Source organism: Vigna unguiculata, chromosome 11, assembly GCF_004118075.2.
Source record: "Vigna unguiculata cultivar IT97K-499-35 chromosome 11, ASM411807v1, whole genome shotgun sequence".
Taxonomy (NCBI): Eukaryota; Viridiplantae; Streptophyta; class Magnoliopsida; order Fabales; family Fabaceae; genus Vigna; species Vigna unguiculata.
The window spans coordinates 8,595,516-8,618,351 of NC_040289.1; the positions used below are offsets into that span (position 1 = coordinate 8,595,516).

The 22,836-nt window shown below is 30.2% G+C and overlaps 1 protein-coding gene across 1 annotated transcript; it reads left to right on the top strand.

Moving 5' to 3' along the window:
* On the top strand, nt 1–2,629 carry LOC114170556 (beta-glucosidase BoGH3B-like). The gene is made up of 9 exons (XM_028056059.1): nt 1–232; nt 303–507; nt 616–706; nt 819–964; nt 1,052–1,295; nt 1,384–1,488; nt 1,576–1,758; nt 1,851–2,055; nt 2,142–2,629. Exons 1-9 carry the CDS (start codon nt 13–15, stop codon nt 2,627–2,629), a joined length of 1,887 nt encoding a protein of 628 aa, XP_027911860.1. The 5' UTR covers nt 1–12.
* The last annotated feature ends 20,207 nt before the right edge of the window (nt 2,630–22,836 follow it).

Below are 22,836 nucleotides of genomic sequence, written 5' to 3' on the forward strand. Positions count from 1 at the left end.
GAGAAGAAGAAAATGGTGAAAGTGAGTATCTTTGTGGTGTGGCTTATGCTCTTGCATTGTTGGATAGCCACGAGTGAGGCAAAGTACTTGAAATATAAAGACCCAAAACAGCCTCTGAATGTTCGAATCAAGGATCTCATGGACAGAATGACTTTAGAGGAGAAAATTGGTCAGATGACACAAATTGAACGTAAAGTTGCTTCTGCAGAAATCATGAAGAACTATTATATTGGTAAGCTCAATTTTTTCAATTAAAATAAATTCATTTAGTTGTTTTGTTATATGGTTTGTGCTTTTGGTAGGGAGTGTGCTGAGTGGGGGTGGTAGTGTTCCAAAGCCACAAGCTTCTGCAGAGGATTGGATGAACATGGTGAATGATTTACAAAAGGGTTCTTTATCAACTAGATTGGGGATTCCTATGATATACGGGATCGATGCTGTTCATGGCAATAATAATGTATATAATGCAACAATTTTTCCTCACAATGTTGGCCTAGGTGCTACCAGGTATATTCTTCTTTTTTTAATTGCTTTGTATGTTTTTAGCTTATCAAATAAAATTATTTTTAAAATTATATTTGTGTATCATGATGAAATTTATCTCTCATCAAACAGAGATCCTAAACTCGTGAGGAGAATTGGAGCAGCAACTGCTCTAGAAATTAGAGCTACTGGAGTTCAATATGCCTTTGCACCTTGCATAGCGGTAACTAATACCTTTTTATTGAATAATTCTATTATCAACATCTAATGATAATTATGTCATATCTATTTTCCCTTATATATAGATTTATCTTATAATATGATATGTGGTATAGGTTTGTAGAGATCCAAGGTGGGGAAGATGTTATGAAAGTTATAGCGAAGACCATAGAGTAGTTCAAGCTATGACTGAGATCATTCCAGGTCTGCAAGGTGAAATCCCAGCAAACTCGCCAAAGGGTGTTCCATTTGTTGCTGGAAAGTAAGAACTTCATTATTCCCTTTGTTTCTATCTTTTGTTACTTGCAAGAATTTATCATATAAAATATTAATCCATTTGTTTGCATAGGCGAAAAGTTATAGCATCCGCAAAACACTATGTTGGGGATGGAGGAACCATAAAGGGAATCAATGAAAACAACACGGTGATAAGTAGACATGGATTGCTTAGCATTCACATGCCAGCCTATTATAACGCAATCGCCAAGGGTGTTTCGACTATCATGGTCTCTTATTCAAGCTGGAATGGAGAAAAGATGCATGCCAATCGTAATCTAATCACCGACTTTCTAAAGAATTCATTACGCTTTAGGGTAATATTCAACTTCTGAGGGCTTCATTTAATTCAAAATAGCAAATTGACATAGTAAACGAGTCCTGAATTTTGTCTGCTTTTCGTAGGGTTTTGTCATATCAGACTGGAAGGGAATTGATAAGATCACTACCCCTACGCATGCAAACTACACATATTCCATTTACGCAGCAATCACTGCTGGAGTTGACATGGTAAACTAGGAGTTTAATGCACAAACTTGAATGATTTTTCCATTTACCTTTCAACATCTTCTAATACTTGCTTTGGTAATGTTGTAGGTAATGGTTCCCCTCAACTACACAGAATTCATAGATGGCCTAACCTTATTGGTGGAAAGTAATGCCATACCAATGAGCCGAATTGATGATGCAGTAAGGAGAATTTTGAGAGTAAAGTTTGTTATGGGCCTTTTTGAGAACCCATTGGCTGATCATAGCCTAGTTCACCATCTTGGGAAGAAGGTTTGTTTGTAGTTAAACATGTGTATATTTTTCATCTACCAACTAATTTTTTTGTGTGTTGATTAAATCGTTTTAACAATGTACCTTGACAGAAACATAGAGATTTAGCTCGCGAAGCTGTGAGGAAATCTTTGGTTCTATTGAAGAATGGTGAAAATCCTAACCAACCACTTCTCCCTCTTCCTAAAAGAGCTTCAAAGATATTGGTTGCGGGAAGCCATGCTGATAATCTAGGATATCAGTGTGGTGGATGGACCATCGAATGGCAAGGAGTTACAGGAAACAATGTCACCAAAGGTATATTATATATTCCTTCACAACATCTTTCCCTTTTGTATAGTTCGGTAAAAGCACAATATTAACAAGGCATATGTGATTTACAGGTACAACAATTCTCAGTGCTATCAAAAACACAGTTCATAAAGATACTGAGGTAGTGTACAAGGAGAATCCTGATTTGGACTATGTCAAGTCTAATAATTTTTCATATGCCATTGTGGTAGTTGGAGAGAAACCATATGCTGAAACAAATGGTGATAGTTTGAATTTGACAATCTCTACACCTGGGCCAGAAACCATAAATAATGTGTGTGGAGGAGTCAAATGTGTTACTGTGATAATCTCTGGTCGTCCTGTGGTTATACAACCATATGTTGACAAAATTGAAGCTCTCGTTGCAGCTTGGCTTCCTGGTACTGAGGGAGAAGGTGTGATAGACGTTTTGTTTGGTGATTATGGTTTCATGGGCAAGCTTCCAAGGACATGGTTCAAAAATGTTGATCAGTTGCCGATGAATATTGGAGATAGTCATTATGACCCTCTTTTCCCTTTTGGATTTGGCCTTAAAACCAAACCCCACAAAGCCAATTAGGAATTCAAAATTATGTGTCCTGTAATTTTAGTCCATTTACCACTTTATACATAAAGTTCCTTGTTTCGTTTTTTATTTATATAGTTTAACATGTATAATATATTGATGTTGTCCTATTTATCTTGAAATTTGGCAAATTATGTGGCTGGATGTTTGCATATCTTATTTTAACTATAGTTGTTAAATACTTTGGTTAACTAAATATGATATTACTTTTGCTTTATTTCTTTGGTAGAATTTAATAACTACATAACTTAATATTGGAACCTTTTAATATTAGTCGGTTTTAATGTATGTGATAGTTTCCGTTTTTGAACACTAAATTTTGATTAAATAAATAGAAAATATTTAGTGATGTGATCATGATTGATATAGTAATTAATAAAACTATCAAAGAAAACTCTCATGAAACAACAAATTAAAACATAAAACAAAAGAAAGGACATCATTCTAATAAATCAACAAAAGAATATTACATCACGTTAGGAAAAAGATCCTTATTTAATATAAGAAAGATAATTATTTAATTACATTTATAAATATGCATAGTTTTAATAAACCGATAACATCATCATAAACTTTCATTGGTTATTGTCAATAATAATAACTAATTATAATATTATTATAATGAATTTATCTTTATAAGTATTTATAAGTAGGGTACTACAGTATTCTTTTTCAAATTTTAGTTTTCACTTATCAATTACATTAGACGTCGATAGTTTTTATAGATTGACAACATCATAATACACTCTTATTGATTATTGTATATAATATATATTATCTATTATATTGTTATAGAATGTTAGAGGATTTTCTCTTTTATGTCCACATTTCATAATATCAATTATATCCTTTATAATATAATTAGTTATTAAAATTTTTAAAATTAACGGTTATTTTTACCTATTTTCTATAAAACTTTTTATTTTTTCTTTTCATCAACAATTAATTTCTCTATTAATTTCACTTTATTTTTAATAAATATAAATTTATTTTATCTATTAACTTAATAACATTATACTGTTATCACTTATTAACATACATTCATGTTTAAAAAATTCATGCATACAGACGCGATAACGCTTGTGTGTATGCTAGTTTTTATAAAAATTGTATTACATTATTATTATTATTATTATTATTATTATTATTATTATTATTATTATTATTATTATTATTATTACTGTAATTGTAATATTATTATTATCAATTGTAATATTATTCTTATTATTACTGTAATTGTAATTTTGTAGTTTCGTAACTTTATAATTTTATAATTTTATAATTTTATAATTTTATAATTTTATAATTTTATAATTTTATAATTTTATAATTTTATAATTTTATAATTTTATAATTTTATAATTTTATAATTTTATAATTTTATAATTTATAATTTTATAATTTTATAATTTTATAATTTTATAATTTTATAATTTTATAATTTTATAATTTTATAATTTTATAATTTTATAATTTTATAATTTTATAATTTATAATTTTATAATTTTATAATTTTATAATTTTATAATTTTATAATTTTATAATTTTATAATTTTATAATTTTATAATTTATAATTTTATAATTTTATAATTTTATAATTTTATAATTTTATAATTTTATAATTTTATAATTTTATAATTTTATAATTTTATAATTTTATAATTTTATAATTTTATAATTTTATAATTTTATAATTTTATAATTTTATAATTTTATAATTTTATAATTTTATAATTTTATAATTTTATAATTTTATAATTTTATAATTTTATAATTTTATAATTTTGTAATTTTATAGTTTTGTAATTTTATAGTTTTATAATTTTATAATTTTATAATTTTATAATTTTATAATTTTATAATTTTATAATTTTATAATTTTATATTTTGGTATAACTTAATTATAAAAACAAAAATATTAACTTTAAAATTAGATAATTAAAAAATAAAAAATAATGAATTATAATTTTTTATTTTAAATTTAATGATTTAATACTTTTATTTTATATAATTATATAATTTTATATATTTTGATCTTTTAATTTTATATTTTTTAAAATTTTTAAATTTAATTTGCTTTAAGAGTAATTTTTGTTGAATGTGGTCGATTCTCAGATCCTTATTATTAAAATATCTTTTAATTAAGTATTTTGTGACAATATTTTAATGTAAGGTAAGTATCACATTAATTATACATTTAAATTTAACTATAGGAGTCGATTGAAAAATTGTAAAATTTGTAAGACTCAATAGACAACAAAAATTTTACAGGGACTCAATTGAAAATTGCAAAATTTTTGAACTTAAAGCTTAATTAAGTCGTCACCAAAAAAATTTATGTCAACGTTGTTCGTCTTTCTCTAATATTTTCTTGATCACATATTCTATTTGGTTTTGAAGATATCTTATATGAACACACTACGAGGTCATATTTCAATCACTTGCTCTTTGCATTTGTTTTGTTATTCATTTTATCTCTATATCTTAGTTTTTCTTAAATTGAAAAAAAAAAGTTACTAAAAATGGTAGAAATAAAACTGACAAATAATTTTTTATTAGGGTGAAAAGGCCCTAAAGCTGTTAGGGTTCCCCTTTCAGCCTCACTTTGCAAGTTGAACCTAAACACTGCCGCCTTTCCATTTCAGAGCTCTGCTAGGGTTAGCCGTCAACCCCTCCAAGTGAACTCCAACCAGACCTCCACTTCACGTAAGTCGATTCTAACCTGTACTTCAGTTCCTTCTTCGTGGTTACAACTAGACTCAGTCAGGGAGCCCGTTTTAATCTGGTTCCATTGTTTTGCCAGCTCGCTAATCCCCTCTAGGAGCTGTTACGTCCACTGTTGGTACCCAGGGATCCAGTTGCTAGCTTGTTTTTCAGGTAAGGGAAGCTAGAACCCTCCTGTTTGTTTGGTGCGAGTCTGTTATTCTATGTTGTTTGTGATTGTTTGAGTTGGTCTGTTGTTATGAATCTTTGGCATGGTGGGATTGTTGTTCGGAGTATGTTTTCGAGTCTGCTGCAGGTGAGAACAATGGCGAGCACTGATAAACTCGCCCAAGCGAGCTAGTCTCGCCTAGGCGAGATTAACAGGGGCTCGCCTAAGTCTTTTCCACGAATGGTTGCCCAGGCGACCCAATGTATTTTTTTGAGCGAGCGACGTCTCGCTTAAGCGAGGAGCGTCTCGCCTGAGCGAGAACGCGCGCAAAGTCCCTGTGCAGAAAGTCGAGCTCTCGCCTAGGCGAGGGTCCTCCTCGCCTGGGCGAGATCTTGCTGCCTGAGCGAGAAACTGGGCGAGAAGGTGGTTGGCCTTGAAGTTTTTCGTGCTTTAAAATGTTGATTATGTGCTTGGATGGTTATTACCTTTAAGAATATGAACTGAATGATTTTTATGAATGGGATGGTATGAGAGTTATGATTTATGCGTTTTAGCATGATGTGAGTATGATATATGTATGAGATGGTTCATGAAATTGAGATGATGAGTTTGACATGAGTTCGGCATGAGACATAAAAGAGGTTGGTATTGATATGGCATGGTAATGATATGAGACAGAGTTCCATACTCTGGGTTCGAAAATAATGAGTTGGCATGGTTTGGTTGGGAGTACGAAAGAGGTGAATTATGAGAAATTGTATGAGATGTATATATACATATAATGTGTGTATGCATGCCGAATCTGTTTGATTGACTGTGAATGTTTGGTCCGTGTCAGTACGTAAGTCCTTGGGATCTCTAGGTGGGATTCCCGGGGTCGTGCTTCAGTGGTCGGGACGTAATCCCATGGCCCCTGTTAGTGGGTGTCCATGGTGGTGCCCCATTTGTATAACTAGGTAAGGATTCAAGGTAAGGTTGCATCTTAACACTCTAAGGAGTCAGTTAGTCTCACCTAGAGCGGACTGACTCCTGTGGTGAGAGTAGTAGGAGGCCCGAAATTCATTAAGGGCTAACCTTGTGGTGAGGGAAAATTGATTCATTATAACACTTGTAACACATAGCTCGGGGGTGAGCAGAGGTATCCACCACAAGTGCAAGCATCCGCTGAATCCGACCAGGTTATATGTATCCGAATGAGTCGAGTCGAGTTGTAGTGTATTGCTTGGGGAATCGTGACATGCTTGTGTGTTGTATGTATGATGAACTGTGAATATGAATCTGATTTAATTGATGAGATGATTTTTGGCTCTAGCTTACCCTTTGCTCGTTTGATTGTTTTGTGTGTGGTTCTTCTCTTTTGCGATGATCATCAAATTATTGATGTGAGCAGAAGCGAGAGGTTCTCGCGGTCAACAGGGGAACAATGACTCCGCTTCATAGCCCATCTGGGCTGAAGCTGATGTTTTATTTCTTTTGTTAGGCTTCTTTTAGGGTCACGACCCATGTATTCTGTTTGACTTGTTATCTCTTCGATTCCTTTTAACTTTTATATCTGGTTTATCCTGTGGCACCGTGGTGTGCCTTACGTTGTAAGGAGTGGGTTTAAACTCCAGGACTGCGCTATAATATTATTCCAGTGTGATGCTTCTTTAATTACGTTATTAATTAAATGGGGTGCTACAAATGGTAGTATTATTATTATAGTTAGACACACATTTTAATTTTATTTACTACGAGATCATATTTCAAATAGTTATCCTTCTTAATTATTTTTGTTGCTGATGTATATATCTTTATATACAATTATAGATTATAAGTATGTCAACATTAGCCTTGGTATTTGCATTGACATTAATATTTATAGCATAAACATTATTATTATTATCATTTAGTATCATTATTATTTTTATTATTATTGTTATTACTATTCATAGTGATGTTATTACTATAAGTATTTTTTTTAATTATAAAAAACGTTATTATACTAAATACTTTTGCTAAATAGATTTTTAATCTTTTAAAAATATTATAATTTATAATTTATATTAATAATATTATTATTATTTTTAATGGTTAAATAAATATAATAACAATTATATTATTATTCTAAATATATTTGAAATAAATAAAAAAAACGTACATACATGCACGAGTCATATACTATTATAATTATTTTATAAAATCAATTAACTACACTATATTTTGATATTAATTTTATTTATTATATTTAAAACTGAATTTACAACTTAATTTCATTAATAATAACATTTACAACGATATAACCTAATTTTCATGATATTTATTATTTTATTTTTATATTATTGTTATTATTATTATCAATTATAACTCTAATTATTATTATTATTATTATTATTATTATTATTATTATTATTATTATTATTATTATTATTATTATTATTATTATTATTATTATTATTATTATTATTATTATTATTATTATCAGCTCTAATTATAATTCTTATTATTAACTATAATTGTTGTTATTAACTATAATTATTATGATGAGTATTACTACCAAATGTAAGTATTATTATTATCATTATTAACTACAATTATTTCTATTATTATATTATTATTATTATAATTATTATTATTACTACTACTATTATTAATTCGAACTATAATTATTATAATAGTTATTATTATTGTTGTTATTATTATTATTATTATTATTGTTGTTGTTGTTGTTGTTGTTGTTGTTGTTGTTGTTGTTGTTGTTATTGTTGTTGTTGTTTTTATTATTATGGTTACATACACATTTTACTATCTATGAATCATGTTTCAATTACTTGATCTTTTTATCTGTTTTGTTGTTTATTTATCTTTACATTTGACTAATTATTTTAAGGGTTAAATATGTTTTTAGTCCCTTAACTTCTAATGAATTTTGGAATTAGTCCATTTCGAAACTTTGGACCAATTTAGTCTTTTATCTTTCGAAATACGTGAATTTAGTCCTTTTAATCAAATTTTGCTAAGTTTATTTGACATTTCAAGCGCGTTTCATAATAGTATTTCACTAAACATTAAAGAAAATATGTGTTAAATAGTATAAACAACTCAAATACAATCCTAAAATGTGTACGAAACATCAAATAAACCTAAAAGAATTTGATTAAAAGGACTAAACCCACGTATTTCAAAAGATGAAAGACTAAATTGGTCCAAAGTTTCAAAATGGACTAATTCCAAAATTCACTGAAAGTTAAGGAACCAAAAACGTATTTAACCCTTATTTCAATTCAAAAAATAGTTACTAAAATTAGTAAAATAATAAAACTGAAAAATATTTTTTTATTTTAAATAATTATTTAAGTTTAAAATATAACAATTAAGAGGATAAAATTAAAAAAGCAAAAAAGGACACCAAAGATGTTTATCTCTTTATATATGTAGTTGTATTATTATTATTATTTTTTTATCACTACGCGATATTATTTAAGTGTTATTATTATTATTATATATTATTATTACTGTTATTATTATTATTATTATTATTATTATTATTATAGTTAAACACATATTTTACATTTATTTACTACGGGATTATATTTCAATTACTTGCACTTTTTATTTGTTTTGTTGTTCATTTTATTTTTTTATATCTGTGTAATTATTTGAATTAAAAAAATAGTTACTAAAATTATTAAAATGATAAAATGGAAAAATAATTTTTATTACTTATTTTAATTTAACAAATAATAATTAAGAAATTAAATTGTATAAACAAAAGAGGACACAACAAATGTATATCTCTTTATATATATATATATATATATATATATATATATATATATATATATATAGTTATTGTATTATTATTATTGGTATCATTATTATTTTTATTATTATTATTACTATTCATAATGGTGTTATTATTATAAGTGTGCTCTTTTTTTAATTATAGAAAACCTTGTTATACTAAATACTTTTTTCTAAATAGAGTTTTAATCTTTTAAAATTTTTATAATTTGTAATTTATATTAATATTATTATTAGTATTTTTAATGGTTAAATAAATATAATAACAATTATATTATTATTCTAAAAAAATTAAAAAAAAAACAAATATGCCCGTACGGATCATAGGCCATTATAATCATTTCATAAAATCAATTAACTGTATTATATTGTGATATCAATTCTATTTATTATATTTAAAATTGAAATTATTATTGCATCATTTAGAGTTACTATTTTATTACTTTAATAACAACATTTACAACAATATAACGTAATTTTCATAATATTTCATTACATAATACTTTCACTATTTTATCATTTTAATATACAAAATAAAACAAATACGCCCCGTGCGTACGCACGGTCAGTATACTAGTTTCATTTAACATTTTTTCCTCAATAGATAATAGAACTAATTTGTTTAATCTTTCTTGAGACATTGTTGATCTTAAATAGGTCTTTATTATCTTTAGCTTTAATAAACTCCTTTCGGTTGAAAAAACTGACACTAAATTGTTAACATTATTCTATAAGTTATATATGCATTTGGAAAATAATTTATTCTTTTTATATGATTAAGAATGTCAATTGGTTTATCATTTTTTAAACCTATAATTTCCCTTAAGATATTTTATTCTGAAATTAAATAAAATCCATCAATATCTAACGAATTATCATGTTTTAAAGATTTGTTAAGGTTTAAGCATTTTTCTTTCAAAAATGAAATATCTACACACTGTACGTAATACACAAGACATTTGCTCTTTTTTGTTCGTAGTTCCTTTTTGTTATCCAATTAAAGTCTCAATTCTTCTTTTCTTTTGAAATAGCCTGATTCAAAATTTCTAGTTGACATATCTATATATTTTTATATGAAATAAAAATATATATATAAAACAATACTAAAGATAAATATATAAAACAAATGAATTAAAATAATAAAGCTTGGTTCTGGTTGTCAAGAAAATAAACTCAATAGTAGACTTGTAGTATCTTGAAGTCTCAAGTCTCTTTTTCGTTCTTAAGTCTCAACTTCTTCACAAACTTGCAAAGTTGTTTAGTTTGAGATTAATCAGTAATAAAAATAATTAAAAAATGTTACTCTTCTAAACTCGATAGTAAATCTTTTTTCCTTAAACTTGAATTATCTTTGTACATAAAAGTTAACTTTGAATTATGCTCCAATTAATCTATTATTCACCAAAAGACTAAACCATAATCTAATTAATAATGTTGTAAAAAAAATACAGTTTATCCTCAAGATATATGCAAAAAAAAAAAACACTCTCAAAACCCATAAATCTAAAAGTACAAAAAAAAAACCTTGACAAAAGAAACATATTTCTAATTCTAATACAAAACCAAACAGAATAAAAATAACACCACAAAAAGAAAAAAATACTAACCAGAAATGAGATGAAAAAATTGGTACAAACGGGCAACATAAGATTCAAGAGATTTAAGGAATATAATCTGCCAAAATCTTAGAAAAAGGACGATCAGAACAAAATAAAGTAAAGAGAGGTAAGAGAAGTCATAAAAAAAATAAAAAATGAAAATATGATCCAGATTGATTATAATAGAATAAAGATAGCTAAGCATTCTCTTTCTCGTAAACAAAATTATAATTTACTAAAAAAATATTTTAACTCATTAATTATCATTTTTACCACCATTAAAAATTAACATACATTAATAATAATTTAATTAAATTTTATGCAAACATAAACTTATAATTAATTTAATAGAGCTATATTAGTAATAAAATATATTTTTGAGGCCTTTTTTATCTTAAACATAATTTTATAATTAGTTTAGTAAATGTATATTAATTAGTACTAAAAAAAATTTGAAGCCTTTTTTTTCTTAAACATAATTTTTATAATTAATTTAATAGAGAAATAGTAATAATAAATTTTTTTTTGAAATCTTCTTATCTTTAAGGCTTAAAACGAATGCTTTTCTCGTTTTATCCTTGAGTCGGGCTGGTGAAAGAAATTAACATGACACAACAGAATGGAGCTCAACATCAACTTAATACAAGGCTCCCATCCCCTTGTTATAAGCTTTGGCTCTCGAATATCTAGTCACTAACCATTTCATTTGGGAAAGCTATTTTGATTTCCGAAGATATCATAATAGAGGTGGAAGGAGAATGCGCTAGAATATATGTCCTCATCGACTATTTTATAATTGTTCACGATCACACTATTAATTAGAGATCAATTTAGATATTTATTTTTTTAATAGTCAAAACTTTTGTATTTAATTTTAAAAATTAATTTATTGACAAATTTATAAATCAATTATAATTTTTCATTTATAAAAAAATTATTTTAAATATTTATAATTTATAATTTATAAATTTATATATAAATTGATCATTATATTGGATAATTATTTTTTATCTCTAATTAAGCATTTTTCTTATAATATTGTTTAACGCACCCTTGTCGAGCTAAATAGGAGACAAATTAAAAACTCTAACCTAATCAGTCAAGTTTTGACGTCCACATAGTAACTCACTTCATCACCCCTGCTCCTCTAACCTAATCAGTCAAGTTTTGACGTCCACATAGTAACTCACTTCATCACCCCTGCTCCCTAAAAGTATAACAACATAATGATGATGATGATGTTTTCTTAAAATTTATTTACTTTTAATATTTTATTATTATAATATTTACTATTATTAATTTTATCACATTCAAAATAATCCATGCTTTAGATTAAGTGATCGGGGCTTGTTCTAATTAGGGATGACAAAATTACATGTGTTTGCAGATATTCGTAGATAAAATCTGCGAAGGATAATTAGTACTCGCAGGTATTTAATATCTGCGGGTAGTGGGTAACAAATATTTTACTACCAGCTTATAAACAGATCGGGTGCGGATATCATACTATCCATACCCGCGAGTACTCGTTACTCGCAAAAAATTAAAATTAAAATTTAATTTATATTTTATTAAGTTAAATTTAATTAAAATTAAAATTAACAGTATATTTTGTTATGTCAATTTTAATTTTAATTTTAATTTTAATTAAAATTTAATTTAATTTAATTTAAATTTTATTTTTATAATTTTATATTAAAAAATTTATAAAATATATATTTTTTAAATATTTTCGGGTATCGGATATACACGGGTACCCACAGGTTTTAAAAATATCTGCGAGTATTTTTGAAGCATATACCCAGCAAATAAACGAGTAGATTGTTTTTTGACAGGTCAGATTGCGGATAAGCACTATCCGTAGAGGTGTCGATTTGGCCCAGCCCATAGGGTTTGGCCCTGGCCCATGTGGGCTAGGGCCAAAAAAGCCCACAGGGCCAAAAACCCTACAAAAGCCCTGTGGGCCAGGACCTACCCACGGGCTTTCATCTTCCACACGAAAAATATATTATTTTTTAAAATATATTACTATCTGTGGGACAGGCCCAACGAACCGGACAAGCACGACAACCCGAATAGGTCTAACGACTCGAACCTGCCCGACGACCTCGACAAGAACGACGACTCGAACGGGCCTGATGATCCAAACAGGCCCAACAACCCGAATGGGCTCGACGATCCAGACGGGCCCGAATACAGGACAAACCCGACAACACGGAAGGGCCCGACGACCCGGACAGGCTCGATGACCTGGACGGGCCCAATGACTCGGACAGGACCGACGAACCTGACAGGCCCTATGACCCAAACAAGCCCGACGACCCGAACGGGCTCGACGATCCGTATGGACCCGACGACCCGGACGGGTCCTACAACCCAGATGGGTCTAAAGACCCAGATGGGACCGACGACACAAACATGCCCGACAATCCAGACGGGCCCGACGAGCCAGATGGGCCCAACAAGTTGGATGGGCCTAACGACCAAGGCAGGCCATACAACCTAGACGAGCCCGACAACCCGGACAGGCCCGACAACCAGGACAGGCCCAACAACCCGGACGAGATAAACGATATGAACAGGCCCGACGACACGGATGGGCCCGACGATCCGAACGGGCCCAATGATCCAGACAGGCCCAACGACCCCAATAGGCTCGACAACCTGTATGGACCCGACGACCCAAACGGGCCCTACGACGCAAACGGGCCCGACGTCCCGAACGGGCCCGAAGACACGTACGGGTCCATAGACCCAAACAGACCCGACAACCAGGACGGGCCCGACGACCCGGATGAGCCTGACGACCCGGACGAGTCCGACACCCAGACGGGCCCAATGATCCGAACGGGCCGGACGAGCGGGACAGACCCGACGACCCGAATGCGCCCAATGACCCAGACATGCCTAATTATCCAGACATGCCCAACGACCCGAACGGGTCGTCAGGCCCATCTGAGTTGTCGAGCGAGTTCGGGTCGTTAGGCCCGTTCAGGTCGTCGGGCTCGTTCGGGTTGTTGGGCCCGTTCGGGACATCGGGCCCGTTCGGGTCGTCTGGCACGTTTGGGTTGTCGGGCCCGTCTGGGTCGTCGGGCCTGTTCGGGTCGTCGGGCCCATTCGGGTCGTTTTGCACGTTTGGGTCGTCGAGCCCGTCTGTGTCGTCGGGCCCGTCTGGGTTGTCGGGCCTGTTCGGGTCGTCGGGCCCGTTCTGGTCGTCCGGCCCGTCTGGGTCGTCGGGCCTGTTCGGGTCGTCGGGCCCGTTCGGGTAATCTGGCACCTCTGGGTCATCGGGCCCGTCTATTTCGTCGAGCCCGTTCGGGTCGTCGGGCCCGTTTGGATCGTGGGGTCCATACGAGTTGTCGGGCCCGTTCAGGTCGTTGGGCCTGTCTGGATCATTGGGCTTGTTTGAATCGTTGGGCCCGTTCGGGTCGTCGGCCCGTTCAGATCGCTGGGCTTGTCTGGGTCGTTGGGTCCATCTGGCTCGTCTGACCCGTCCGGGTTTTCGGGACCGTTTGGGTCATCGGGCCCGTCCGTGTTGTCTAGCATGTCTGGGTTGTCAGGCCCGTCCTGGTCGTCGGGCCCATCTTGGTCGTCTGGCCCGTCCGGGTTTTCGGGCCCGTCCGTGTTGTCTGCCATGTCCGGGTTATCTGGCCCGTCCTAGTCGTCGAGCTCATCTTGGTCGTCGGGTCTGTCCTTGTCATCGGGACCGTCCTGGTCATTGGGCTCGTCCGGGTCGTCGAGCTCGTCCGGGTCATTGGGCCCGTTCGGGTTGCTCAACTTAATCTTTGACTCTGGCTTAATGTAGTATTATTTGGGGGGCTAACCCACTTTAGCCCTAGCCCTAACCCACTAGAGAGAGGGCTTTGGGGGCTGGGGCTTTTTTTTGGCCCCCTCATTTGGGGCTCCCTAAAAGAGGGCTTTATGAAGAGTGAGTCAGGGCTAACCCATGGATTAGGGGCCAAATTGACACCTCTAACTATCCGTACCCGACCCGATCCTATACCCCGTCCCTAGTTCTAAGTGATCGTTCTCTTATTTGACTGCATCCAAACTCACGTAAAGAGAGATGCAACGGCATCGGCCCTTGTGCTTTAAAGCAACACTTTTTCTTAAACGATTATTGTCTCGCTTCAAGTCATGTGTTTTTGTTGTTGATTTGAGCATCATCCATTATTTCTCTTAATCAACGCATTTTGTGACCAACCTTCATATTGCGATAAATTCCAGTTCTTAAACTTTTTGTGACAAAATAAATAAATAAATAAGCCATATGGAAATATATTTAGTGTCACATAGGATGAAAAAGTTATATTTACGGTCACAAAAAATTTACACAAATGCATTATAGATTCTAAATAAAAACAACCAATGTAAAACATATAAAAGAATTTAAAAGTTCATCTACCTATACATACCAAACTAAAAAAATACAATTAATTAGTATGAATTTTCTTTCGCACACGTATTCGAAACCGGTTATTGAAGTCTCGTTGATTCAAACCAGCGAATACACGGGGTGTGATATATAGTGTAAGGGTGTTCGTATTTTTTAATTTTAAATAAAAAATATATAATTTATTTTTAAAATAGATTTTAAATATAAAATTTAAAAAATAAAATATTTAAATGTAAAATTTAGAAAATAAAATATGTATATAATTTTTTTTTGAACATAACGGTTAAAGATAAAAAATAATTTTAAGATAATAATTAATTTTAAAAATAATAATTAAGAGTAAAATGAAAATATTGAAACATGAATATAAAAGAGAATATTTTTTTTCTTTGTATGTATATTGTTATAGATAGAAAGTAAAACAAAAAGAAAATTACATTTCCAAAAAAAATGAAAAAAAAATTCTACGTCTTGAACCGAACCGAACTAATTAACTGAGTTTCTTCTTCACAAGTCCTTCGACGATTAGGCACCACAAAGAAGCCTATTGCAGTGTAGGCTATGGCATAACACCTACCCCACAGAATTAAAATCAGAAGAGCAGTGATGAAAAACATACTCAAAGCAATGTTTGAACCACTGCACCATCTTCTACCATCTTCATCTTTTCGCTTCACAATCCTTGTTCCATTAGCCATTGCCAAGGATCGGGTAAGGCAGGGTTCACAGGATGTGGTTGAAGTCACAGTGCCCGTTGAAATAATGCTTAAAGTGGTTGAAGTTGAAGATGATATTGAATTTGTGGTAAAGCCAAGTGAACCAAAAGAATAGGGAGAACAGTTTGATGAGTTCTTTGAACTTTCTCTTGAGAAACCACCCTTGTTTGTTTTCTTTTTGCTGCCCATCTTCTTGCCCTGGAAACAAGATTATTTGTGCTATAAATGTGTTTATAAAGCAACAAATATCAACACTTTACTCAGCATTATAATATTAGCAGAAACATAACCACAAATTCAATACGAGAATATGTGCAAAAATTGCTTTATGGATTATAATCCTAGTTAAATTTTCATACCTATTACCGATTCTACTCTATGGAGTTGTTTTTGTACAACATTTGACATTTATAGGCATGCTAAAGGTGATTATATTTGTTGTAACATTTATATGCATGCTAGAGGTGATTATATGTTGTATAATATTTATATACATGCTAAAGATGACTATACTGTATTGTGCTATACTTATATGGAATATATGATGATGATGAAGGTTTTAGATTATTTTTGTGGTTTTCACACAAATCTTGATGTACAAATTTGTGGATAAATGTTTCCAATGCTATCAGAGAATAGTCACACTTATGATTAACTTCAAAAACCTTTATATATTGCATCCGAAATTACATTTACATATCGGCTTTTAGAAACTAATGGATTATCTACGAAGAAAATAACAACAACAAAAATATTGTGTATAAAGTTAGTATAAGGTGTCGTGCACCAAAATTTTTGTTTCATTGTTTTCTTTTTTCACTACAAAGATCAAGGAAAACAACATTAAATCCAATCCAATTATGTAATTTGTGAAAGAAAAAGTTTTTTCCGTTAAAAAATGTTCTTCTAACACTTCCTTTGAATTATATTCACTTGAAAACTAGATTTTATAATAAATATGAATATTACATAAATATAAAAAATAAATATAAATAAAAGATTATAATAAAATGATTGTAACACAGGAAAGGAATGAAGAAAAAGACAAAGACTAACCAATGACGTATGATTCAAAGCCGACATAAGAGCACGACGAAAAGAGCGGTTACTATTATTGTTACTATCATCATTCTTATCTCTATCCGTCTTTTTCCGGTGACTCGCGTTTCCCTCGCCACCCTTCGCCGTCTTAAAAGCCGACGTGAGTACGGTCGGAAGCATGTGCTTCTCCGGCACGGCAATATAAGTGAGAAGCGGGTCCGGTGTTTTGCGTTCCCGCGAAACGACGCCGTTGGGGTTGAAACAACGGAGGAATCGAAACATGCGAACCTTGGGCTTCCTCTTTTGGGGCTCCATGTTCGAAGACAAGCCTTCGAGGAGAACTCTGAGACGATGTTGGCGATTAGAGAAACGGTGTCGTGTTGACGGTTAGAGAAACGGTGTCGTGTTGACGGTTAGAATTCGACGGTTGAAGGAGAAAAATAGAAAGATTGCTTGTGTCTGGATTCGGGTTGTGGTGGCCATTAAAAATTATGAACCCGATACGATACAACGTAAGGAATGAATGTGAAATGTTGTGTTGCTTGGTTTCTATGTATTACTGTGCATTCGTGTGTTGTGGTTGCGTTTATGAATCCTTCCAAAGAGTTTTCAAAATGAAAACGGGTGAGGAGGATCAGAGTTAGTATAAAGGAGGAAGATTCAGATGTCACATGTGGCATGTTAGAATCATGCGTTGTTTTCCAAATTTAATTTTACCAAAATTAGGGCAAAGAAAATCTAGATAATTAGAAATGCCCTAAAAAGAGGGATTTTGGATTTTATCCTTCTTATTGCTTTTTATTGGTAAGACATTTTGGCATCACGTAAATTGTTCTGTCTGATACTTTTAGAACCAACACTTTTTATTTCTATATTGTTTGGTAATTGGTAATAATTTGTTGGATTTTTATTATCTATAACAATATATAAAAAAAATTCTCTCTTTTGTCCATATTTTAAAATTCCAATTTTATCTTTTAAAATATAATTATTTATTAAATTTTAAAAATTAACCGTTATTTTTATAATTTTTTTATAAAATTGTCTATTTATGTTTTTTCTCTTTTTTCCTATTTATCAACCGTTATTCTTTCATTTTTTTCTGATATATTTTACTTTATTTTTAATAAATATAGTTTTATTTTATATATTAACTTAATAACATACAATATCATCATCTACTAACATAATATCACGCTAATATAATATCATGCATGTTTAAAAAATGTGTACACACAGATGTAATAATACTTGTGTTTACGCTAGTTTTAGTAATAGTTTTATGAATTATCTAATATTTTGGTGTCTGTTTTAATGTCTTTAATATTAATAATATTAGAAGAACTGTAATGTATTCTAAAATGCCAAAATTAATGTATTTGTATGTGTTTTAAATATATAAAGGAACAGTACAAGAAGTTCATTAGATAATCTAAATTCTAAATTTTTACACTTATTTTACTTTTATCATTCTGTTATTTATTTTTATAAATATAAAATTTCATTTCTATAACCATGCTATCATTAAGAGGTTAAGAGGGGATTGTGAGTTATTAATTAAGCATTTAAGGATAAAACATTTGGACCATCATATATTTAGAACCAGCAATTTTTTATTTCTATACTGTTTGGTAATAATTTTTTTAATTCTCCACTATTTTGGTAATAACTTTTTTCAATTCTCTACTATTTTGTTAATAGTTTTTTGAATTCTCTACTATTTGGTAATAATTCTCTACTATTTCACTTAAGTCCTTAAAATTTTATAATTTTAAATTTTTATGATTTTATAAGACATCAATAATAAGTATCGTTTAATTTTATCACTATCAATAATATATATTTGTACGACTTAAATTTAAAGTAAATTTTTTTCAACTAAATTTGTATCCTAAATTTTACTCTTAGACTTTGTACCTCAAATCTGATTAATGTGTTAAAGTTGAATTGCAATTCACGTAATAGTTTTAACTATTGAAATATATTTTTATACTTTTATATTTTTATCGAATTATATGTGATTCGTCAACATTATTGTACCGATCAATAAACAAACACGATTGAAATTTACAAAATATAAAATTATAAAATATATTTCGATAGTTTTAACTATGAAGTGGATTGAAATTCGACTCTAACAAGATTTAGGAGTACAAAATTTAAAGTACGAAGTTATGATATAAAATTATGATATATTTTTAATTTTGGATTAAAAAATCATAATTTAACAACTGCATTAGTTACTTAACCACCATGTGTAACGTCCCATTTTAATAGATAAATTCATTTAAATAAAACATTACATAAATTAAATATCAAAAGGACACGAGGCTTAAAGTATAAGGATCTTATGATCATCCAAACATACCAGAAAGAAAACTAAGGCACACTACGATGCATATAATAAAACAAAAAGTAAAAGTCTGACAATTGACCAAACACCTTTGTAATAGTGCCTACAGGCGGTACATGAAGGAATGAGATCCAACCACAAGTCGGGCTACACAGTGGAATTTCCATCACCCTGATGAACACTAGGGGCTTCCACATCTGCTCACATCAATAAATTAATGATCATCACAAAAGAAGAAAACCACACACAGAACACACAAGCAAGTAGAAAGGGTAAGCTAGAGTGAAAAAATGTTTTATCATACAATTGCATACAATTTAAAAGTCCAAGATACATAAATAAACCAAAAATATAATGACCGATAAGCAAAACACTAAGACTTAAAGACACGATTATCCGGATACATATAATCAGTCGGATTCACTGGATGCTTGCACTTGTGGTGGTCTTTACTTTTTTACAGAGCCATTGTCAATGGGTTTCACCCTACTTTTCTACAGAGCCATTGTCAATGGGTTTGACCCTACCACTCACAAGGTTAGCCTTCAAACATCTAAGGTCATTATCCTGCCAAAAACTTAGACACACCATCCACCTCTGACTCACAACATCAAATAAGGTGCACACAAGTTGACATGCTCCCAACCCCCTAGAACATGCCATCAAACTAACATCCCTAACTACATTCCTTACTGTTTGCACATAGCATTGTCAGAAGACAACTATATCATCCTTCTTTGAACAAATAGGAGTCTAGGATGGCATAATTGAAAAAAAGAGTAAGAAACAACACCAAATTAAGCCCTATTATATATATATATATATATATATATATATATATATATATATATATATATATATATATATAATTTTTTCAATTTCAAGCTTTTTAACAGGATCACCAATGGATTTTAAGCAAGCAGAATCGAAAATTACAGTGAGATGCACGATACCTATTTTGACATTGTGAAGTTCGGTTCTGAGTATACAAGCCCTTGTCTTTGTGAGTGTTGAATCAATTAAAGATCCCATTCCATAACTGGAACGAGTGAGAATAGCCAATAACACATCAAGATCGACACAGTGACGATCAGAATCAGGTGAACAGAAGTTGATCTTGAAATTCCCAGGCTGCGGGGTTCTCTAACTAACCCTAGATTGCCATCTTCACAGCAAACAAATAGCTCCAGGAATCGATAAGCCCACGGACCTTTACGATGCGCCGCCCTTATCTCCACACCAAGAAGAGGGAGCTCTCTCTTCTTGCACTCCAAATATGAAATGACTAAATTATTTTCATGTATTTTTAAATTTCATTTTAACAAATTTATCAGTTCTTACAACACTAGAATGGATAGTTTTGCAATCACGGACATAAAGAAAAAATAAATGTATATCAAAATAGAAATTAAATTTAAAATTAATAACTTTATCCAGAAACTACCACATGATTAACCTTATGTTTATAGATATAGAATTTTATTTCTTACTAACCATATTATCATTAAGAGTGGATTGTTAAGCTATTTGTAAAACATTAAGATTATTTCTTAAAAATATTTAACCTAGTTAAAAACTATTAGGTTTATCCAATTACTATTAACAAACGAGTTTAAATTAATCACAATAAAGTAACAAATGATTATTTAACCTAGGCAAAACTATTATTAGGATTATCAAATTAATTCAACAAATAGGAGAGTGTGATTACACGAGGACAATGACAAATACAATATTACACATTTTCTAAAGATTTATCTCACCTCAAAATCTTAGTCTTAATCCTTTATTATTATTATTATTATTATTATTATTATTATTATTATTATTATTATTATTTATACATTTATCATATTCTTTAAGGGAATTCGAATTTAAATTTAATTATTTATTATTTGTAAATTATAAATAAAACATACAAATTTAAGTTTAATAAATTCAAAATTAGAGAAATTTAAACAAAAAAGATCTGTATGAATTTGAAATTTAAATCTCTTGAATGGCAAATATTATTACCATGTAGGGATGGCAACGGGGCGGGGCGGGCACGGGTTTCGCTATCCCATACCCATCCCCGTAAAAAAAATTCATCCCCATCCCCATACCCAAACCCAACGGGTATTAAACTTTTGACCCATCCCCATCCCCACCGGGTAACGGGTATAATCTCGTACCCATACCCATACCCATTTTCTTACTACTTCAATATTAATTTTAATTAATTTTTATAAAATAATAAAATTGTTATGATAAAGGAAACATAATATTATCAAATATTCAATATTAGAATGATTTGTTTCTTCCATATCAAATACTTTAAAATAAATTATAATTGTTTACATTTTATATAATAATACCAAATAAAATTTCATGAGAACTAAAACAATTATTAAATTTGCAAATATTAATGAAACATAATTGATAAAATTTAAAAATATTTTTAAAAAAATATAAAAGAAAAACAAATATTCAAATTAAAATATATTTTAAATGTTTGTTTACTTCAATCTTTTAAATTCTAATAAATCTTTTTTTATACACTAATAAAAGTTATAATACATCATTTGATCAAAATGATACAAAGAACATAATTGATATTTTAAATGTTTGTTTACTTCAATCTTTTAAATTCTAATAAATATCTTTTTATACACTAATAAAAGTTATAATACATCATTTGATCAAAATGATACAAAGAACAAATAATAATCATAATAAAAGTTTAAAATAAATTATAATTATTTACATTTTAGATTATAATACCAAATAAAGTTTCATGAGAACCAACACATTTATTAAATTTACAAACATTAATGAAACCTAGTTGATAATATTTAAAAATATTTTTTAAAAAGTATAAGCGAAAAACAAATATTCAAATTAAAATATATTTTAAATTTTTGTTTACTTCAATCTTTTAAATTCTAATGAATATCTTTTTTATATACTAATAAAAGTTATAATACATCATTTGATCAAAATGATACAAAGAACAAATAATAATCATAATAAAAGTTTAAAATAAATTATAATTATTTACATTTTAGATTATAATACCAAATAAAATTTCATGAGAACCAACACATTTATTAAATTTGCAAACATTAATGAAACCTAGTTGATGAAATTTAAAAATACTTTTAAAAAAATATAAAAGGAAACAAATATTCAAATTAAAATATATTTTAAATGTTTGTTTACTTCAATATTTTAAATTCTAATGAATCTCTTTTTTATACACTAATAAAAGTTATAATACATACTTAATCAAAATGATACAAAGAACAAATAATAATCATAATAATAAAATTTTAACATAGATCTTGTATCTTTTGAACTTCAATTATGTTGGATGGTGATAAAAAAATATTAATGACAATTACATTAAATTTTTATATTGTAGTAAATAAAATTTATTTATATAATTATAGTGAAAAAATT